Raw genomic sequence first — 17,535 nt, 5'->3', positions numbered from 1 at the left:
TTTTCTTTAATTTTTAGTTTAAAAGGGAAAAAGGCCACATTTTAGTGTTTTTTTAAATTGCTAGGATGGCAAAAACTTGTGTCGTTTGTGCCGCATCATGATAAAAAGATAATTCAAGCCGATCCTCTCACAAGTAAGTACCGATACTTTCATAACATCACATCATGGGGTAACCATCATCATAAACGTAGAATAGGGGATCTTATAGATATAAACCTAATAAAAACTTGAATGTGAAAGTGTGCGTAAAATACCAAAATATTTATATTTTTAAATCTAAATATTTTTTTGAACATATTCATCTATCAATAGGCTATAAAAAAATATAAAACTAGAATTTTGTCCCTGGTTTTATTACAGGATTTTATGTTTTTTTTTTGTTGTTTTGGCAGAAAGAAGGCATAATACCCATGTACCTATCTATATATAGTTATGTTTTTTTAATATAGACATTAGGTAAATAGATGAAATTAGTAATTTTTATTGCCTTTAAAGAATTTTGAAATTTATTTAGATATTGATATCTATGTATAAAGTTAATTTTGTCTTTACCTAAAATTTGGTCGATAATTTTTTTTTGTTTTACCATATTGCAACTTACAATAATATATATAGTAATTGGCACCACATACTAATTTATTACTGTAATTTTTTTGCTTTTTGATTAAATATCAAATACTTATTATAGATTGCCTAATATATGCCCAAAGGGAACAATGGATTTCATTAATGGAAATCAACATAATTAAAAAGAACATATTTGTTTGTTCAGATCACATCCTTAGAAGTGATTTCTTATATAAGGGAGATAATATTATCAGTAGCCAGACTTTATTAAAAAAATCAGCTCTACCTTAAAGGTAATTTTTTTTAAAATATATTTTCCTAGTATAAAAAAATCGTCACAAAAAGTATTAGTGTTACTCATATAAGCTTTATTTATACCTAATACTTATTAAATTAGGTATGTGTGTAAAATTTTTATATTTTATATTTTTTTACTAGGATTTCTGATGCACTGGTTAAAAACACAGCAGCCGATAATTCAGTTAATTTACCAAGTGATTTACCCTTCAAAGCTGCAGGGGTAGTTTTCTTGAAGAGTGCAAAAACTTCTTTAGATTCCAAAATGGTATATAGTACAAATAGTGAAGCTAATATACACAAGTATGGATAATTAAAATAGATTAATATTCTTGATACACCAAATTTTGTATAATTACAGATCTGATCATTCATCAACAATAACTGCATCTGAGATTAATTGTTACTGTCTAGGTCTAGGTCAACAATTACTATTTCTCATCCAAGCCGTTTTTGTTTAACTGCTACACATTCCCTGACTCTGCCAAGGAAAAGGTAAAAATACACTCAAAATAGACTACTAGTTTTATGCCATGTAACATCCTATTCTATATATCTTATTTAAAAGTGATATAGTATTTTATTGTGTTATATTTGTTTAATTAAATGGAATTAATCAAATGTATGATATTACAAAGATTCTTTATAATAACATACATTTTATTGATCAATTGGATTATCATAATACATTTTTTAATTTTTTTCTTTTTAATTTTGGTAATACTATATTTTTATGTATATTATTCCAGGGTAAAATCAAAATGATATCCTGAGGACCTAAGCACTGATGATTCCACCGTTTCAAAAGCTAAATCACTTGTCACCAAATTATGGAAAAAAAAAGAACAAAAAACAACAAAGCAACATTCGACGATTGCAACAAATTTGCGCCAAAGAAATTGAATTAGATGTCTCAAGTCATTATTAAAATACTTAAGAAATAATAACATGATTTTCGAAAAAGCCCAACATACTACATATTTTATTTGACTTGTAAAAGTACTTGTTTGTATATTACTACTAATAAACTATCAAATCTAATCTATTGTACATAGTCTTTATTCTTAGGTAAGCTTTGTTTTTTAGTATAAATTAATATGATATAATAATTGGTATTAGGTATTATATAGGTCACTGTTAAATGTCTCAAAACCATTGTACAGGCTAAATACTCATAATAAAAATCTTATAACCTACAAAGAACCTGCAACTCCTTCACAATTTGAACATCCTTGTAGTTTTAACTCTTTCCGCTGAAGCAATACTGTCCCTTTGAAAAAGTCAGCACCATAGAAGTATATATTATGTGATATAAAGTAAGTGATGTAAAACTGAGTTTTGTTCAATATAACAATAACAATGACATTTTGCAAAATGTTAAAAATGTATGTCTTAAAACATGATTTATTCAGAAATCTATAATATTATATTAATTAAATATTTAATTTCCATAAAAATGCTTTGACAAAAATACTGCCTTTTATTAGGACTTTCCTCTAACGAAGTCCGTTAAAAAAATACATAAATAGCTCATAAATGGTAATATTACTTATACTCAAACTCTATAATAATTAATAAAAATTTAACAGGTACTATATACCATTTGTTGACGACGTCACTGGTAGAGAGTGCTTGTATCGGTGGCATAAACAATGGGATCGAGCGGCGTTGCGATGGCATTACCGTTTTCTCGTTTCTTCATACTTTATTTTCATTTATTTATCGTATATTGACTTCGATATAGAGTATCTTATCAAATTTATTTTTAAAAAATGCTTGATATTTTATTAAAGGAGAGCAATAGTATTGTTTTGAGCCTTCGGAAACAACTGAAAATTTTTATGATATTATAAAGTGATTTTTGCCATTTCTCTATAAGCATTTGGCATCATTGTATCAGAGATGTTGCAAGCAAACAAACCTGCCCATAGTTCCACGGCATGCTACTTCTAGCCTTTCAATGTTCTAAGGTTATCTTGGTTGCTATGAGAAAGTTTTTGCATTGCTGTATTACTTTTTCGTAAAAATGTTAATGCCGAAAACAAAATTAGGTAGGTACCTACGCCAAATTTTTGTTGCTTATTTAAAAAATCAAAAATTTGTATGATTCCGAAGATAATTAAAAAAAAACAAAAAAATAAATTAAAAGATTGTAAAATGTAAGTTAAAAATAAAATTGTTAATTTATCCACCTAATTTAAATACCGAATTTTTATTCTTTTTAAAACTCAAAGCGAGTATCAAAATAGTTTGGTAGTTTAAAATTTGAAATGCGTAATCTTACTATAAACTACAATAATAACTGCAGTAAAATATTATTTCGAATCAACGCAAAATATGTGCCCCAGCGCGGAATTTTTGCCATCGCGATGCGGTCGTCGCCTCGCATGATTTCGGCTTCTGTTGTGAGGTATCGATGGAAGCGGGGATAAGTGTCCAGGCTAGAACTATCGATCGGCTACGGCTAAAGGTCGGGGCACACATATCCGTACCGAGACCGCACCGTGCCCGCAGCGTAGCTCGGCCGTGTCTCGGTGCGTTATCTCCCAAAACACACATCTCCGACACACGGCCGCATCCCGCATCGCATTGGACCGTCATGACGCACTTTAAAGTATTCAGTTTGGATCGAAACTTAATTGGGTTGGTACATCAAATTTATTTCAAAGAAAAATGTTTTCGAAATTTGGTAATGATCAACAAATCAATTCGCAATACGAGAACAACTAAATGATTTCTTTAGTTCTATAGAGGGCAGCGTAGATTGGCAGGAAAATACAGCCCTGGCAATTTAAATAATTTAATTTTCTTATATTATTTTACTTTTTATTAATATTTAATATAAAATGATTTAATAATAATTAATTATTAATTAATAATAATAATTAATTATTTTAATTTTATTATTTATTATTTTAATATTTAAATAATTTAATTTAATTAAAGAAATTTTCTTCCACACTCTGTCTTTATAACCTGTATTCCTATATTTTTCATTTTTTTAATCATACAGTGATAGAAACTTCCTTACTTCCTCCATTAACCTTTCAATTTACATTTTGAATAGCTAAATTTTATTGCTCGTTCGAGACCGTACAACGCACCGTCACCGTTGAAAATTAAACAAAACTATTCTAACTCGTTGCGGAGTCGGCGCACGGGCACGGTGCGGTCATGTTAAGACTACTTCATATGATTACGAACGACAATTCACAACCGAGACACGGCCGTGCTACGGTGCGTGCTCGGTGCGGACTCGTTGCGGGCATGTGTGTCCCGTCCACTTCATAGACGGTGCGTCGCCAAACGTAACATGCGCATTAAAATAACTTTTAGCAATTCGCCGGAGGAAGCTTTTACCTTCTCCAGTCACTCGCCACCTTGCAGTAGTTACATTTTTGCGAACCGAAAAAATTAATAATGGAAGGTGATTTAAATTTAATACATGCCGTAATTGTCGATTTTAATGTTGTTAATGACACGGAATATAACAGATTGCCAAAAAGATATATAAGAGATGCAGCTAATCCTGTGGAATTTTATTCAAATGAAGAGTTTAAAATGCGTTATCGTTTTGAGAAGCACACAGTGATGGACTGTATTATGCATTTGATAAATTGGCCGCAGTTCGTAAACAATAGAGGTTTACCATTACCACCTATCTTGTCACTTCTTGCAACATTACGTTTCTACAGTACAAGTAACTTTCAGGTACTATTTTGTTTTATATACTGTGATGTAAATACATATAAATAACGTATTTTAATTATACGATTGTGCGTGGTGACTGAAGGGGATTTCACAGCCTTCTGTTTGTAGATGTGTCCACTGTTTTGTGATGTTTCACTTCGTATCCAGACAAATTGCTGAAAAATGTCAACGTTTCATCCGATTTCCTTCAGCGGAAGAAATTAATCAGACAAGACAGATGTTTTATAATATTGCACAATTTCCCGAAGTTTCAGGATGTATTGATTGCACCCATGTTCGGATCAAAAATCCTGGAGGACCTTTTGCGGAAGTCTTTAGAAATAGAAAACGCTACTTCTCAATAAACGTCCAAGTTGTTTGTGGCCCAAATTTACAAATTTTCGATATTGTTGCACGATGGCCAGGAAGGGAACACGACTCAACTATTTTTAATTTTAGTTCAGTAAGGACTAAATTTGAACGCGGAATATTGAGAGGATATCTTTTAGGAGATAGTGGAAATCCTTGTTTGCCATATCTTATGACTCCACTGGATAATCCTATTACTGCTGCTGAAAACATATAATCGTCCTCAAATAAGAACTAGAAACGCTATAGAAAGATTATTTGGAGTATGGAAACGCCGATTTCCGTGCCTGGTTAAGGACGTTAAACAGCAAACCAGAAAAATGTTGCACAATAATAGTTGCTTGTGCAGTTTTATATAACATAGGAAAAATGACAAATGATGAATTTATTATTGATTTTGAACACGATGCTGTAAATGAGCTTCAACAAATTCCTAATAGGCGCGCATTGAATGCAGGTTTAGGATTTGGTGTAAGGCGTGCTTTAATACAACGTCACTTCAACAATTAATTAATTACGCTAAGAACTATATGTATAATATAATATGTACCTACCTAAGAAAATATTGTTTATTTTGTTGTTAGATTTAATGTAAATTCAAAGGCACAAACTGAAAACAATATTTTTTAATCCATTTTCCCAAAACTAGTAGTACATTAATTTATATAACAAAACGAGATATTCAAAAGGTAAAAATGTCAAGTTAACGTTCTTACTCCTAACATTTAGCATAAGAAAAGATTTAATAAGTTAAATAAAAGTCTTATTTCTGACATTCTATATTTACAAAAAAATAGTAATGCTATTTCCGCCAAACGTAAGTTATTCATTGATATCAGCAGCTTGTAACTTCAATTCAGCAGCTTTCCGCTTTAACTTCGCAGTTTCAAAATCCTCCGCCGTTTCATTTCCAACTTGTGCAGTTCTTCGCACTGAAGCCTTTCGGTTTCTGAATTTTTAATTCGGACTGATAATATAGCATCAGTTGCGTCGTGTCGTGTTTTGACTCGTTTTGATAATACTTTCACTATTACTAATAGTTTGGTTATTGGTAAAATTTGATTCCTCATCAATGACTAAATTACTTGGGATTATTGTTTCTCGTGTGTTTTGCAAGGTAGCATAAGTAATTTGCGTTTCTTCCGACAACGAAGATGTAGTTGCAACATTTTTCTCAATATTAAAATATGGCCCATCGCTGTCAAGTGTATGCTGAATTTCATATGATAAATGCGGCACAGCAACGTCAACTTGATTTTTCTTCTCTGGTATAGGTGGACCTCCGCCATAAATAGACTACTCTGTATAGCATACCTTCGTATTTTGGGAATACGCATTAAATTGATGCATTACACGATCCCATGCTTCCGTTTTTTTCTTTATGGATGTTGCGTTAGTCTTTTTTTCTTCAATAGTGGGGTATTTTATTATTAATTGTTTGAGAATCTCTTTTTCTTCAGCTGTATAGGCAATTATTTGAGACATTTTTAACGCACAACTTCGAATTCTTTAGCTAAAATGCATTCCTTAAACTACATAAACATCGGTCCCCCAAGATTCTCATAGAACAATTCAATATATTTAGGATGAATAGTTGCTGTATGCGCCGGAGATCCCTCCACTTGGCAATTCGCCGAAGTTTCACTATTAGTAGGAGAGCTAGTGAACCCTCCGACTAACGGTTAATCGATCAGATGATTTTGGTCGCGGCAACGCTGAGTTGTCATCAGTTGTGGCAATGATTTCTATGTGCGCAGACGTATTATATTGTAGTGCTACGAATTAATTTCACCTCGCCTGGCAAGGTCTTATGCTGTTCAGAACCGCCTGTCATTGTACACATTTATTTGAAAAGACTTACTCAAACACATACTTAAATTTCAACTTTACAGGAGAAAGTTTATTTCATCCCCTAAACTATGCACCTTTCAATTCACCTGGTAGATACTCTTGCTTACTAAAATCGCCCGTAAATTTTTTTCCATAATTATCAATAAACAAACTAAATTGTATTAAATTTTGAAGCTTACAGAAGTAAGTTTTTTTTATCTTATTTATTTTACATTTTAAAAAATAAAAGGGCTAATGGCGTGCAGGGCTGATGCCTGCCAGGTCATTGTTGTTGGCCTTGGTGTACTATGACTCATCACTCCACAAATTTCTAGCCTTACAGGAAGATCGTTAGTCGGAGGGTTCACTAGCTCTTGGACTATATGAACTTGATATCGAACACGCTGGCGAGGCGGCCGTTGACAACGCGCTGGCGATTCGCTCGACCAACGACTATGAATATGGGTGTTATTAATTTTTAAATTCATCTTAACTTAATAATGTTTGTATCAAAGAAATACGGATGAAGTTCTTTTATAGAACTTTAAAAATTTTATTTAATTATTATGAGTTAATAATCATGCAATTAAAAAATAGCCCTCGAAAAAAGGTTATGAATTATCACTAGGCTGTTATGGGTTGTGAATTAATGATACGCTATATTTTAAATTAAAAGTTATGAGTTATGCATTATTAAAAGTTGTATTACCCCAATATCAAACTCCCTATGTTCAGTTTCCAGTATTAAAGAAGCAAATAAAGTAAAATATAGTAAATATGTAAAACAAATTTACTTTAATATCTATCAGAATGTAATAATTAATTTTACACCGAAACACATTACACGACTACTAAAGGTACAACAACGTAAATTAAAATCTTTAATAATTTTTTTATTATATTTTTCCTTTTATTTTTCGTTTGAAAATGTTAATTCGATAAGAATAGCATATTTTCAGAATACACAATATTTAACGAAACAAAAATTCGACGAAGACCCTAATTCTGACTGTTTTTCCATTACTCCTTAATTTGATAATGTAAATAAAAAATAATAATTTAATTTTTTTCTATCGTTTAAGACATTTTACAGTTTATATTATTGATATATTATAATAAAACCCCAACAATTTATACTAAAAGAAAAAAAAGGGTTTTCGTCATTAAAAAGCATTTTTTGATATAAAGTAGTTTTTTACATTTTCATCAGTGGCGTCCGTACAGAGTTCGAACTGACAAAGAAAAAAATAGTGCGCCACCGTATTTTCTAAAAATTAAAGATGTTTTTGAAATCCCGATTTATGTTTTAGAGTTTAGGCATGATATTGAATATTTGAAAAAAAAACAAGCCACCGAAACTTAAAGAAGTATAATTTTACACAAAATTACTTATTCAAAAAGAGAAGAATCCCGAATCTAGGAGGAAAAAAATTTGCGATAATATTTAATTTTTGATATGTACTTTTTTACAACTCTTTTGACAATTATATTTACACCTTCTTCAGAAGAAGATCTGCCGCAAATGTTAGAGGACCATCTATTTTGTTAAAAAAAATAGATATGGTCTGATAAAATCTCTGTTATCATTAACCCTAGAACTGCACAGTAGGGTCTAAAAAACCCAGGCGCTCAAGTTGTTCAATGTAACTCGCGCAGTCGTGCGTTTTTTGACCAACCGTTTCACGTAAATTTAGTAGAGAGCCGACCGCGTTAAGAGCCAGTCGCTACGCCGAATACGTTAATCCATTACTTTGCAATTACGATATTAGTGGATCTGTGGGAACGTCAGACCCCAGTGTGCAGTTAAGGACTGTTAAAGTTTCGAGGTGATTTTTTTGTCATTTTTTAATATGGATAGTTCTAAGAGGGAAAATTGTCGTAAGTTAACGGAAAAAGAGTTAGAGTTTGAAGCTGAAAATCTGTGGACAAATGAAGAACAACCCGAGATCATTGAAGATATTTTTGGAGACTTATCAGATGAAGAAGAAAACGATGCTCTTGAACAACAGTCTGACACCGATAATGAACAAAGTGAAGATGAAGAGGAAGAACAAGGAGGCCCTAGTACGTCACAAAGAAATGTCACTAGTATACTTGGAAAAATGGGCATCGTTGGACCACATAGGCGCCAGCACGCCAAGGACGTCCAAGACGAGACAACATTGTTTTACATTTGCCCAGCACAAAGAAAGAGGCAAGAAATTTTCACAGCCTTGTCGAATCATGGAATTTACTGTTCACCGAGGAGATTTTGGACATAATTGTACTGCATACCAATCAGGAAATTCGTAGGAAATGTCAGAGCGACTTGCCTCAGAGTTACAAAAAATAACTAATACGACAGAATTGAAGGCATTCATTGGTCTACTGTATCTTGCTGGTGCGTTACGTGTCTCAAATTGTAATTTAGATGAACTTTGGTCAATAAAGTACGACAATGGACTATTTCGGGCAACCATGCCCCAGCAAAGATTTCAGTTTATAGCTCTTTGTCTAAGATTTGACGATAAAATGGACAGAAATGCTAGAAAACTGGTAGACAAGTTTACTCATATTCGACAAATATGGGATATTTTTATAAATAACTGCAAATCATACTATTGATGAACAGCATTGATGAACAGCTTGTGAGTTGTCGAGGAAAATGTCCATTCCGCATATACATGGCAAGCAAGCCAGATAAATACGGAATGAAAGTGATGATGATTAACGATTCAAAAACATTTTATTTGCTCAATGCTATCCCATACGTTGGAAAAGTTAATGTTGAGAATAATGAGCCAGTACGTACATATTATGTTAGAAAACTTTCTGAACCAATACACGGTACTTACCGTAACATTACGATTGATAATTGATTCACGTCAATACCTCTAAGTGAACAAATGTTGGAACAGTATCAGCTAACAATCCTTGGAACTTTGCGAAAAAATAAAAGAGAAATACCTCTGAAGTTTATACAGATCTTTGATTAGATATGTCACTCTTACACCACTTCTCGGAAAACCAGACGCTGGCCTCTTAGAATGTTTTTTAATATATTGGATGCTAGCGGAATAAATGCTATGGTACTATTTTCACTTGCAAATCCTCAATGGAAAGAAGAAAGAAAAAACAATAGAAAAACATTTCTAAAAGAAATTTCAATGGCACTAATCGAACCGCACCTAAAGGAACGCTTACAAGTTACCAATTTGCAAACCTCGCTACGTCTAAAAATAACCGAAATATTAGGAGTAGATGAACCTCAAAGGGAACGTTTCGATGTTAATTTGCCTAAAAAGGTCAGATGCTGCTTTTGTCCACATGGTAAAGATCGAAAAACAAATTTTGCCTGTGCAATGTGCCACAAACCATACTGTTTGGAGCATAGGGCTGAACTATGCTGTGAGTGTCAGAACAAAAATTGAAGTGCCTGGCTAAGAAAACAAAATACTTTTCTCGTCACAAAATTTAGGTTTTCCTTTAGTTTTAAGGTTTTTTGAGAAACTAGTTACATTTTGTTGATGTTTTATTTATATTTTTTTGTTATAGCTTCATATTTGTAAAAAATGCAAGAGAAGGCACTTGCCTACATATATTTTTTATTTTTATTTTTGTACTCTATGATTTTTCTTTTAATAAACATTTATTGATAATAAAACAATGTTTTTTGTTCTGTAATCCACACATAAAAAAAACAATGAATAATAGTTATTTAAACGTAAAAAACAAGTGGGGTTCCGAGACCCCACTGTGCACTGTACGTAAGATAAAATAACTGTTCTGTTCCAGGGTTAAATTCTGTCATTCATATTTCGTAGTTTCCGGCCCGAAACCACGGCCTCGTACTGAACGAGTACCGGCATCAAAGCTTGATGGATGCCATCCTTATATATATTTTTTGTGAAGTCATGATTTTATTTTTTTTCTTTGTGATCAATCTTATTCAATACTACACTTACCCTTTTTACAACCTTCGACTCTTCTGCTAGCACCACTAATCGCCCCCGCCACGGCTTCGATGGTAATACTTGTCGTGATCGTTGTGTCTCTGTCGTGAAGCGCGCCGTATCCGACGTGCCACGATCTACGGTTTTGGGTCTGATTGGTGATTTTTGTTAAGGGCGGCTGCACCCTCCCGCCGCTGACCACGTCCTCGCGCGTCTGACAGGAGGCGGTTTTGCGCCGGTTTAAATGCGCCGTAGGACGGTTATCGGGGGCAGTGCGCAGCGGACGTACTGTTACCGGTAGTGTCATAATTCTCGAATCGTTGCGCTGGGGACAGACAAGTTTGTGTCGGCGGTTTAGATAAGCCAAGTGATATAATTCGGGCCTAGAAAAAAATATAGTAGTTAGGTAATATATTCATGTTTCATAATTTATGAAGTTTTATCTATGAAAGATTTTTAATTATATTTAGTGCGTTCTTTATAGATCGACGAACAAATTATCCAATATAATGTCACATGTCATTTTTACAGTGGAATATTTCAATATTTAACTGTAATCTCCATGTTGTATGTTCCATTTTTACTCATAAATTGATGAACATATAAATCAATAGTATGCATAGCTGGTACTGGCTACATGAACAGCGGTTTTAGGCAACCATCTACACTTAGTTTTTAAGATGCGCACTTACTAGATTATAGTTTTAGGTTTATTTAGTTTATTAAAAAATAATGCATCTTATACCAGCACCTTTTGATTGATGAGATCAAATGCCTTGCTGCAGTCTAGCAATATATGAGTGAGGCATCTATGTTCTTGGAGATGTCACCGGTAACATTGCTAAATGCTGTTGATGAATTATGACAAGCCAAAACCGGTTTGAATTGTAGGCAATATATGTCTAGGTGCAACAAAGTCATTGATCATGTCCGATTCGGCACTTCTAGCATTTCTCTAGATAGTAGATAGGTAGAATGCTTATAGGTCTAAGCTCATCGAATGCGGTAATCCTTGCTGCGCTTTGGGAAGAGGCCTCAGTGGATTTTTTTGCCTGGATATTTCTCCATTTCCAAATAAAGATTAAAAATATCATACCCTATTTCGTCAATATTATTGCATTATGATTTCATGCGAGAGAATGATTTATAAATACATATTCAGATATTACTTTAAAGTGAAAAGTTTTACTAGGGGCTAAGAGAGTGTTAAAAGAGTAAGAAGTTAAAAGAGCCCTGTTAGCAGCAATAGCATTACCTATTACCTTATATACCCTATTAGATTACCTATGTTGGTAAAGTGATCACTTATAGCAGTGACATCCCTTAGATAATTGGCTATGTCAGAAGACTGCTTGCAAAGAATACTCCAATTATTTAATTTTGATTAAGTTTTTTTAAATCATTTTTAACTTTGTTCAACTAAAGCCATATAAGTTCGTTTTTCCACTTCTATTGCAAATCTAAGATCTAGGTAATAATTCTTATCTGCCTGAGTAAGTGTGCGCTTATATTTATTAATGGTTTTCTTTTCCAATTTTATAACATCTTGTATAGTACCCATTATATAAGGTTTGCACAGTCTACGAGATACGAACTATATGACCAGGGTATTGGTCACTTATCCAGGTTAACACAAACAAGTGATATTTGTTATTAATTACTAGTTTTTTTATATCACTAAAAGGAGAAATGTAGTGAGAAATTAATGTAGAGAGAAATATAAAAATATTGTAAAATATGTCTACTGACTGATGTTTCATTATTCTGTTTTTAAAAGACAATTCAAGTTTTGGAGCTTAATCAATTTTCTCAAATGATACCCTAATAGAAATTACTCGTTTTTTTATGTATTTTTTTCAAAAGTTCTTTATGTTCTTTAAAATCCCTTAAAAAATAACTCCACAGATAAAAATTAATTAAATCGGTATAAAACAAATCTCAATAGAAAGTTAGCATGAAAATTAAAATTTTAATGGTTTAAAAAGACAGGTTTTACTCTTTAACTTATTTGACCTATTTTTAGGGTATTTTAGATCTTTATATAGTTTTTTAAAATAATTTTAAACAAAAGGTATACATTAAGTTTGATACTTGTGTTATAAAATGCTCCTGATTTACTTATATTCTTTCTAGGATATTATTTTTTAATAAATTTAATAAAGCCCATACCAGAATATTTTGAAAAAACTGCATGATTTTTGGAATCCCCATCATTTTAAACGATTATAAAAATAAAAAATATTTGAGAAAAATATATATTTTTTTGGTGTTGTGGGCTTTGTCGAAGCATTTTTCCACTTGCTTGAACACTATGGTATTATAGTGCATAATATATATATAAACCATTTTATTCAGGAGAGTTCAAAAATGAAAGTCAATAGTTCTGCAATGGAAGAAAAATTGAAGAAAATCGAGAAGTAGTTTGAGTAAAATATAAGTTACATTTTTATTACATCATTTATACTTATTTTAAGATTGCATTGCAAGAAATTTGTAGCTATGGTAGAAGTTTAGATAAAAATGCATTTGCCAGATTTATGGCTGTAATCAACAAATTTAAAAATAAAGAGCTGGAGGAAGAAAATTCTCAGGGCATTTAAAATTTTGAAAATTGATTTGTGTTATAATCAGTATAATATAACTAAGTATATTTTTTGTAAGGTTTTAGTGCAGGTTTCAAATTGTAAATATACATTTTAAGACGTCATAGGTGTTGGTTTCTGTATAACTATTTTTATATGAGTATCTTTTATTTTAAGACTAAAATGTTAGCTTATTTTGTATGTTAATATTCAACTAATCATTTTCTATTACATTTTGTTTGCTATCTTTTTAATATTTTTTAGGAGTGCAGAAAAGCTAATTGGATTCACTTGAAATTGACATGGAACGAGGGGGAAGATCCTCTGGGAGTATATATTGTGAACAAGGCCGAATATAATTCTCTTTCATCAGGACAAAATGTTTCTTTATCAATTGGCGGTCTCCTTAACCACATCGCAGTCTAAACAATGGCGAGAATGCTGAACAAGGAAAAAAACATGAATAGCTCTGGTCTTAGTTTAGTTTTCAGTCTTTACGTGACGTTTAAATTGTTAAGTTCTATAATACACTTATTTGTTTTACATGGTTGTTTAAAATTCGTCAAAAATAAAACATTTATTTATCTCTAACAATATTTATTAATTAAAATGTATACAGAGCAGTAATTTTTTTTCATGTTACTACAAAAAAACTGAATGAATGAAAAATTGAATGGAAGTTTGAATGGTTTGGGCTGTATATACATGACCAGCAGAGATGACAAACAAGCTAAAGAAGTGCGAGTCTACATACTATATACCAGATTAATACATTTTGCCTCTTTGCATTTAATTTTGAGGTTGTTGATATTAAAAATACCATAAATTATTATATTTAAATAACAAATAAATTTATAGATTTTTATTATTTGAAATAAACAAAGTTAAAATATAATTTCTACGTTTTTTTTTTGTTTTCTGTTTTTATACTTTGCCTTTTTAGTCATATTTACCCTTTATCCAGCTTTTCCAACCATATATATACTTTATATCAACCACTAAAGTATAATGTACAGAATATGTATAGTGATAGTGGACAATTTAAAAGAATTAAAATAATATTATACAGTGAGGTTTCGATAAACCGAATTGCGATAATCCGGATTCCTCGGTTATCCGAATCAAGAATTTTTCCAATTATGATTTTGCTCGTATGATTGCTACAATATAGAACGCTTTATTCCAGCTTATTACTTGTTATTAGTCGCTTGACCATTACGTGTGTAGGACAGTGTAGGGATGGCTCCAAAACGGAAACACGTGGCTTTAACTATTCAGCAGAAATATGATATAGTTCAAAAGTTAAAGAAAGGATATATGGCTAAAAATTTAGCTATGGAATATAACGTTGGAACATCGACAATATCAGACATCAAGAAGCATTCTGATAAGATAAAAGAGTAAGTTTTTATTGTTTTTTTTTTCTGAGAGTTAAAGTTGTGTGACAGATAAAAATGTGGACGCATGACATTTTATTTTAAAAGATTTGACTTGCATGGACGAGTTTTCATGATAAAAGATAAATTGCATGCATGTTTATATGTGGGGGGTTTTTCAAGTTGTTTTTATTGTTTCTAGGTTTATTGGACATTGTGTTACTGGACCAGGCACCAAAAAAAGCTTACGCAAAGCGGAATATCCCGAAATGGAGGTGTATTTACGGAATTGGTTTTTAATTCAAAGGCAGAGGCATGCTGTTATAACCTCAGATATACTATCCGAAAAGGCTAAACAGCTTTATCAAAAACATTATGGTGATAACAAATTTCTTGCAAGTAGAGGGTGGCTAACAAATTTTAAAAAGCGACATGGCTTGCGTTGTCTAAAAGTGAGTGGCGAAAAACTAAGCAATAACCCAGAAGCCGTTGAGCCATTTTTAGTAGAGCTCCAAGATAAGATTAAAGAACTTAATTTATCGCCCCGGTAAATTTACAATGCTGATGAATCAGCACTATTTTGGAAAATGTTGTTTGACCGAACGTTGGCACATATTAAAGAAAAATCTGCCCCAGGCCGAAAAATTTGTAAAGAGAGAATAACTTTTTTGGTATGTACCAATGGAGATGGTAGCCACAAACTAAACTTGTTAGTTATTGGAAAGGCTAAGAACCCTAGATCATTTAAGAATGTTCAGATTCCACTTGAATACAAGTCAACTAAGAACTCTTGGATGACATCTGCTTTATTTAAACAATGGTTTCACGAATCGTTTGTAAAGCAAGTGAAAACTTTTCTAAGAAGTCGAAACCTGGAAGAAAGGGCTTTGTTGATTGTTGATAATGCGCCTTCTCATGCAACAAAAGAAGAATTAGTTAGTGAAGATGGAAATATAGTGACAATGTTTTTGCCTCCCAACTGCACAGCATTAATCCAACCAATGGATCAAAATGTTATCCGTTTAACAAAGATGCATTACCGCAATAGTATTTTGGCTACCATTATTTCTTCAGACGAACAAGACATTACCAAAAGCTTAAAGTCAGTGACTCTTAAAGATGCTATGTTTATTTTAAATGATGCATGGAGCAAAATTCCTTCAAAGACCATAGAAAAATGCTGGTGCAATATTTTATCAAAAACCACCCAAGCTGTTTCATCTGATACAGAGTATGATTCCGACGATTTGATGCCACTAAGTGTATTGAAGGAAAAAATTGGCCAACAAAACTTAACCGATAACATTCAAGATAACATATCTGGCATGCTTAATCAACTAGGAGGAAAAGAAACTTCATTTACACATTTGGATGTAAATCAGTGGATTGATGCAGATGAGGAGCTAGTTCCAGACTTAGCAAGTGGGGAGAATTCAGAAGAAGAGGTGGAAATTGTTCCTGAACTTAAAAATACTGTGAAGCATCAGGATGCAGTTAAGAGTTTCAATGTGTGTCTGCAATGGGCGGAAGAAAATGACGTGGAACTGCCAGAACTTGTCACCTTAAGGAGGCTGAGAGAGATAGCAGTGATAAAAAATTTAAAAACCTGTAGGCAGACCCAAATTACACATTTTTTTACTAACCCAAACTAATTTTATTGTCATAAAAAAATTGACCTACTGTATGTGTTATGGCTGCATTTAAGTACATTATGTACATACATACATATGTATTTATATGTATATTACCCAATAATTTTCTATTCGTTATAAAAAATGTGTTTGTTTTGTTTTAAATAAAGAAAATTTGATAAAACACCATTTCCATGTTTTTAATTTAATAATTATAATAGGTTAGGGCAATATCCTCAATTTTAACATAGTGTTTCGGTAATCCGGATCAGCGTTGTTTTTATTGATCCGGATTATCGAGACCTCACTGTACTTTCAAATAACTATTGACAATTATTATATTACTAAGGTGCATATTAGAATTATGACATAGAGGTATGTAAAAATGCGAACTTTAAAATGTTCACCGTATATTGTTAAAAAATTTAATTGCCATTTATTTTTATTTTTTAACTTTTTTATTTATCCACTCATCCACCTATTAAACAATTAATTTATCAGCTCTACACACCAATTCAATTTCGTATCACCCCATTTTTAATATTTAACTAACAATAATAATTACATAATTCATACATTGCGCTTACACGTACCGCTATACCAAATGATTAACAAATTTCGTCAATAAAAGAGATAATTTGCTATAAAAACCAAATTTGGCAAGTATTTATAAAATATTTTTAAAATAATAATTGACCACACGCTGTAAATAATAATAAAAAAAAACAATAATCCATTTACTAATAATAGCTAAAATATCTTCTTATTAAATGTTTTTAATGCGTATTGCACTTTTCTTCATCTAAAATATATACGCATCATAAAAACCTAATTAAATATAAATATGAATAGCAAAACTCTACATACATTGAAAATTTCCTATTTTGAATTTAGCGGTTCGCATACCACGCCCTCGCGGATGCCGAAGCGCTCTCATTGGCTAGGCATATTTGTATTTTAACGTATGCTCACGTCGCCGCGGCAGTCACTGCCTGAGCCTGACACTGACCGCGATTGGGAAGAGAAAATCTAACAATATATTTAATGATAAAAAACATTAAATGCATTATCGACTTCTGTACGCAAACCGGCTACTAATGCTAATATCATCATTATGTATGAAGATTAAAAAATTATATAAATCTTAAATAGAATTATTATTATCTATGACTCCCAGTCTTTTACTGCTTCAGTTCCTAATTTATCTCATTTTTCATCCTGCATGATCATCTATGGTTTTTTTGAACGGTATATTAATAAA

The 17,535-nt window shown here is 32.0% G+C and overlaps 1 protein-coding gene across 5 annotated transcripts in view; it reads right to left on the bottom strand.

Moving 5' to 3' along the window:
• LOC126734085 (E3 ubiquitin-protein ligase RNF144A) overlaps window positions 1-17,535 on the bottom strand; it is a 246,320-nt gene that overhangs the window by 107,042 nt on the left and 121,743 nt on the right. For all 5 annotated transcript variants that reach the window (XM_050437620.1, XM_050437613.1, XM_050437609.1 and 2 more), the window contains one exon: window positions 10,698-11,068. In XM_050437620.1, the coding sequence (XP_050293577.1) occupies window positions 10,698-10,992 (295 nt within the window). In that variant the 5' untranslated portion in view covers window positions 10,993-11,068. The remainder of the gene's footprint in view (window positions 1-10,697; window positions 11,069-17,535) is intronic.

Source organism: Anthonomus grandis, chromosome 1 (genome assembly GCF_022605725.1).
Source record: "Anthonomus grandis grandis chromosome 1, icAntGran1.3, whole genome shotgun sequence".
In the NCBI taxonomy this organism is placed as follows: Eukaryota; Metazoa; Arthropoda; class Insecta; order Coleoptera; family Curculionidae; genus Anthonomus; species Anthonomus grandis.
The sequence above is the reverse complement of the archived record's forward strand: the minus strand, read 5'-3'. Positions and strand labels throughout refer to the sequence as shown.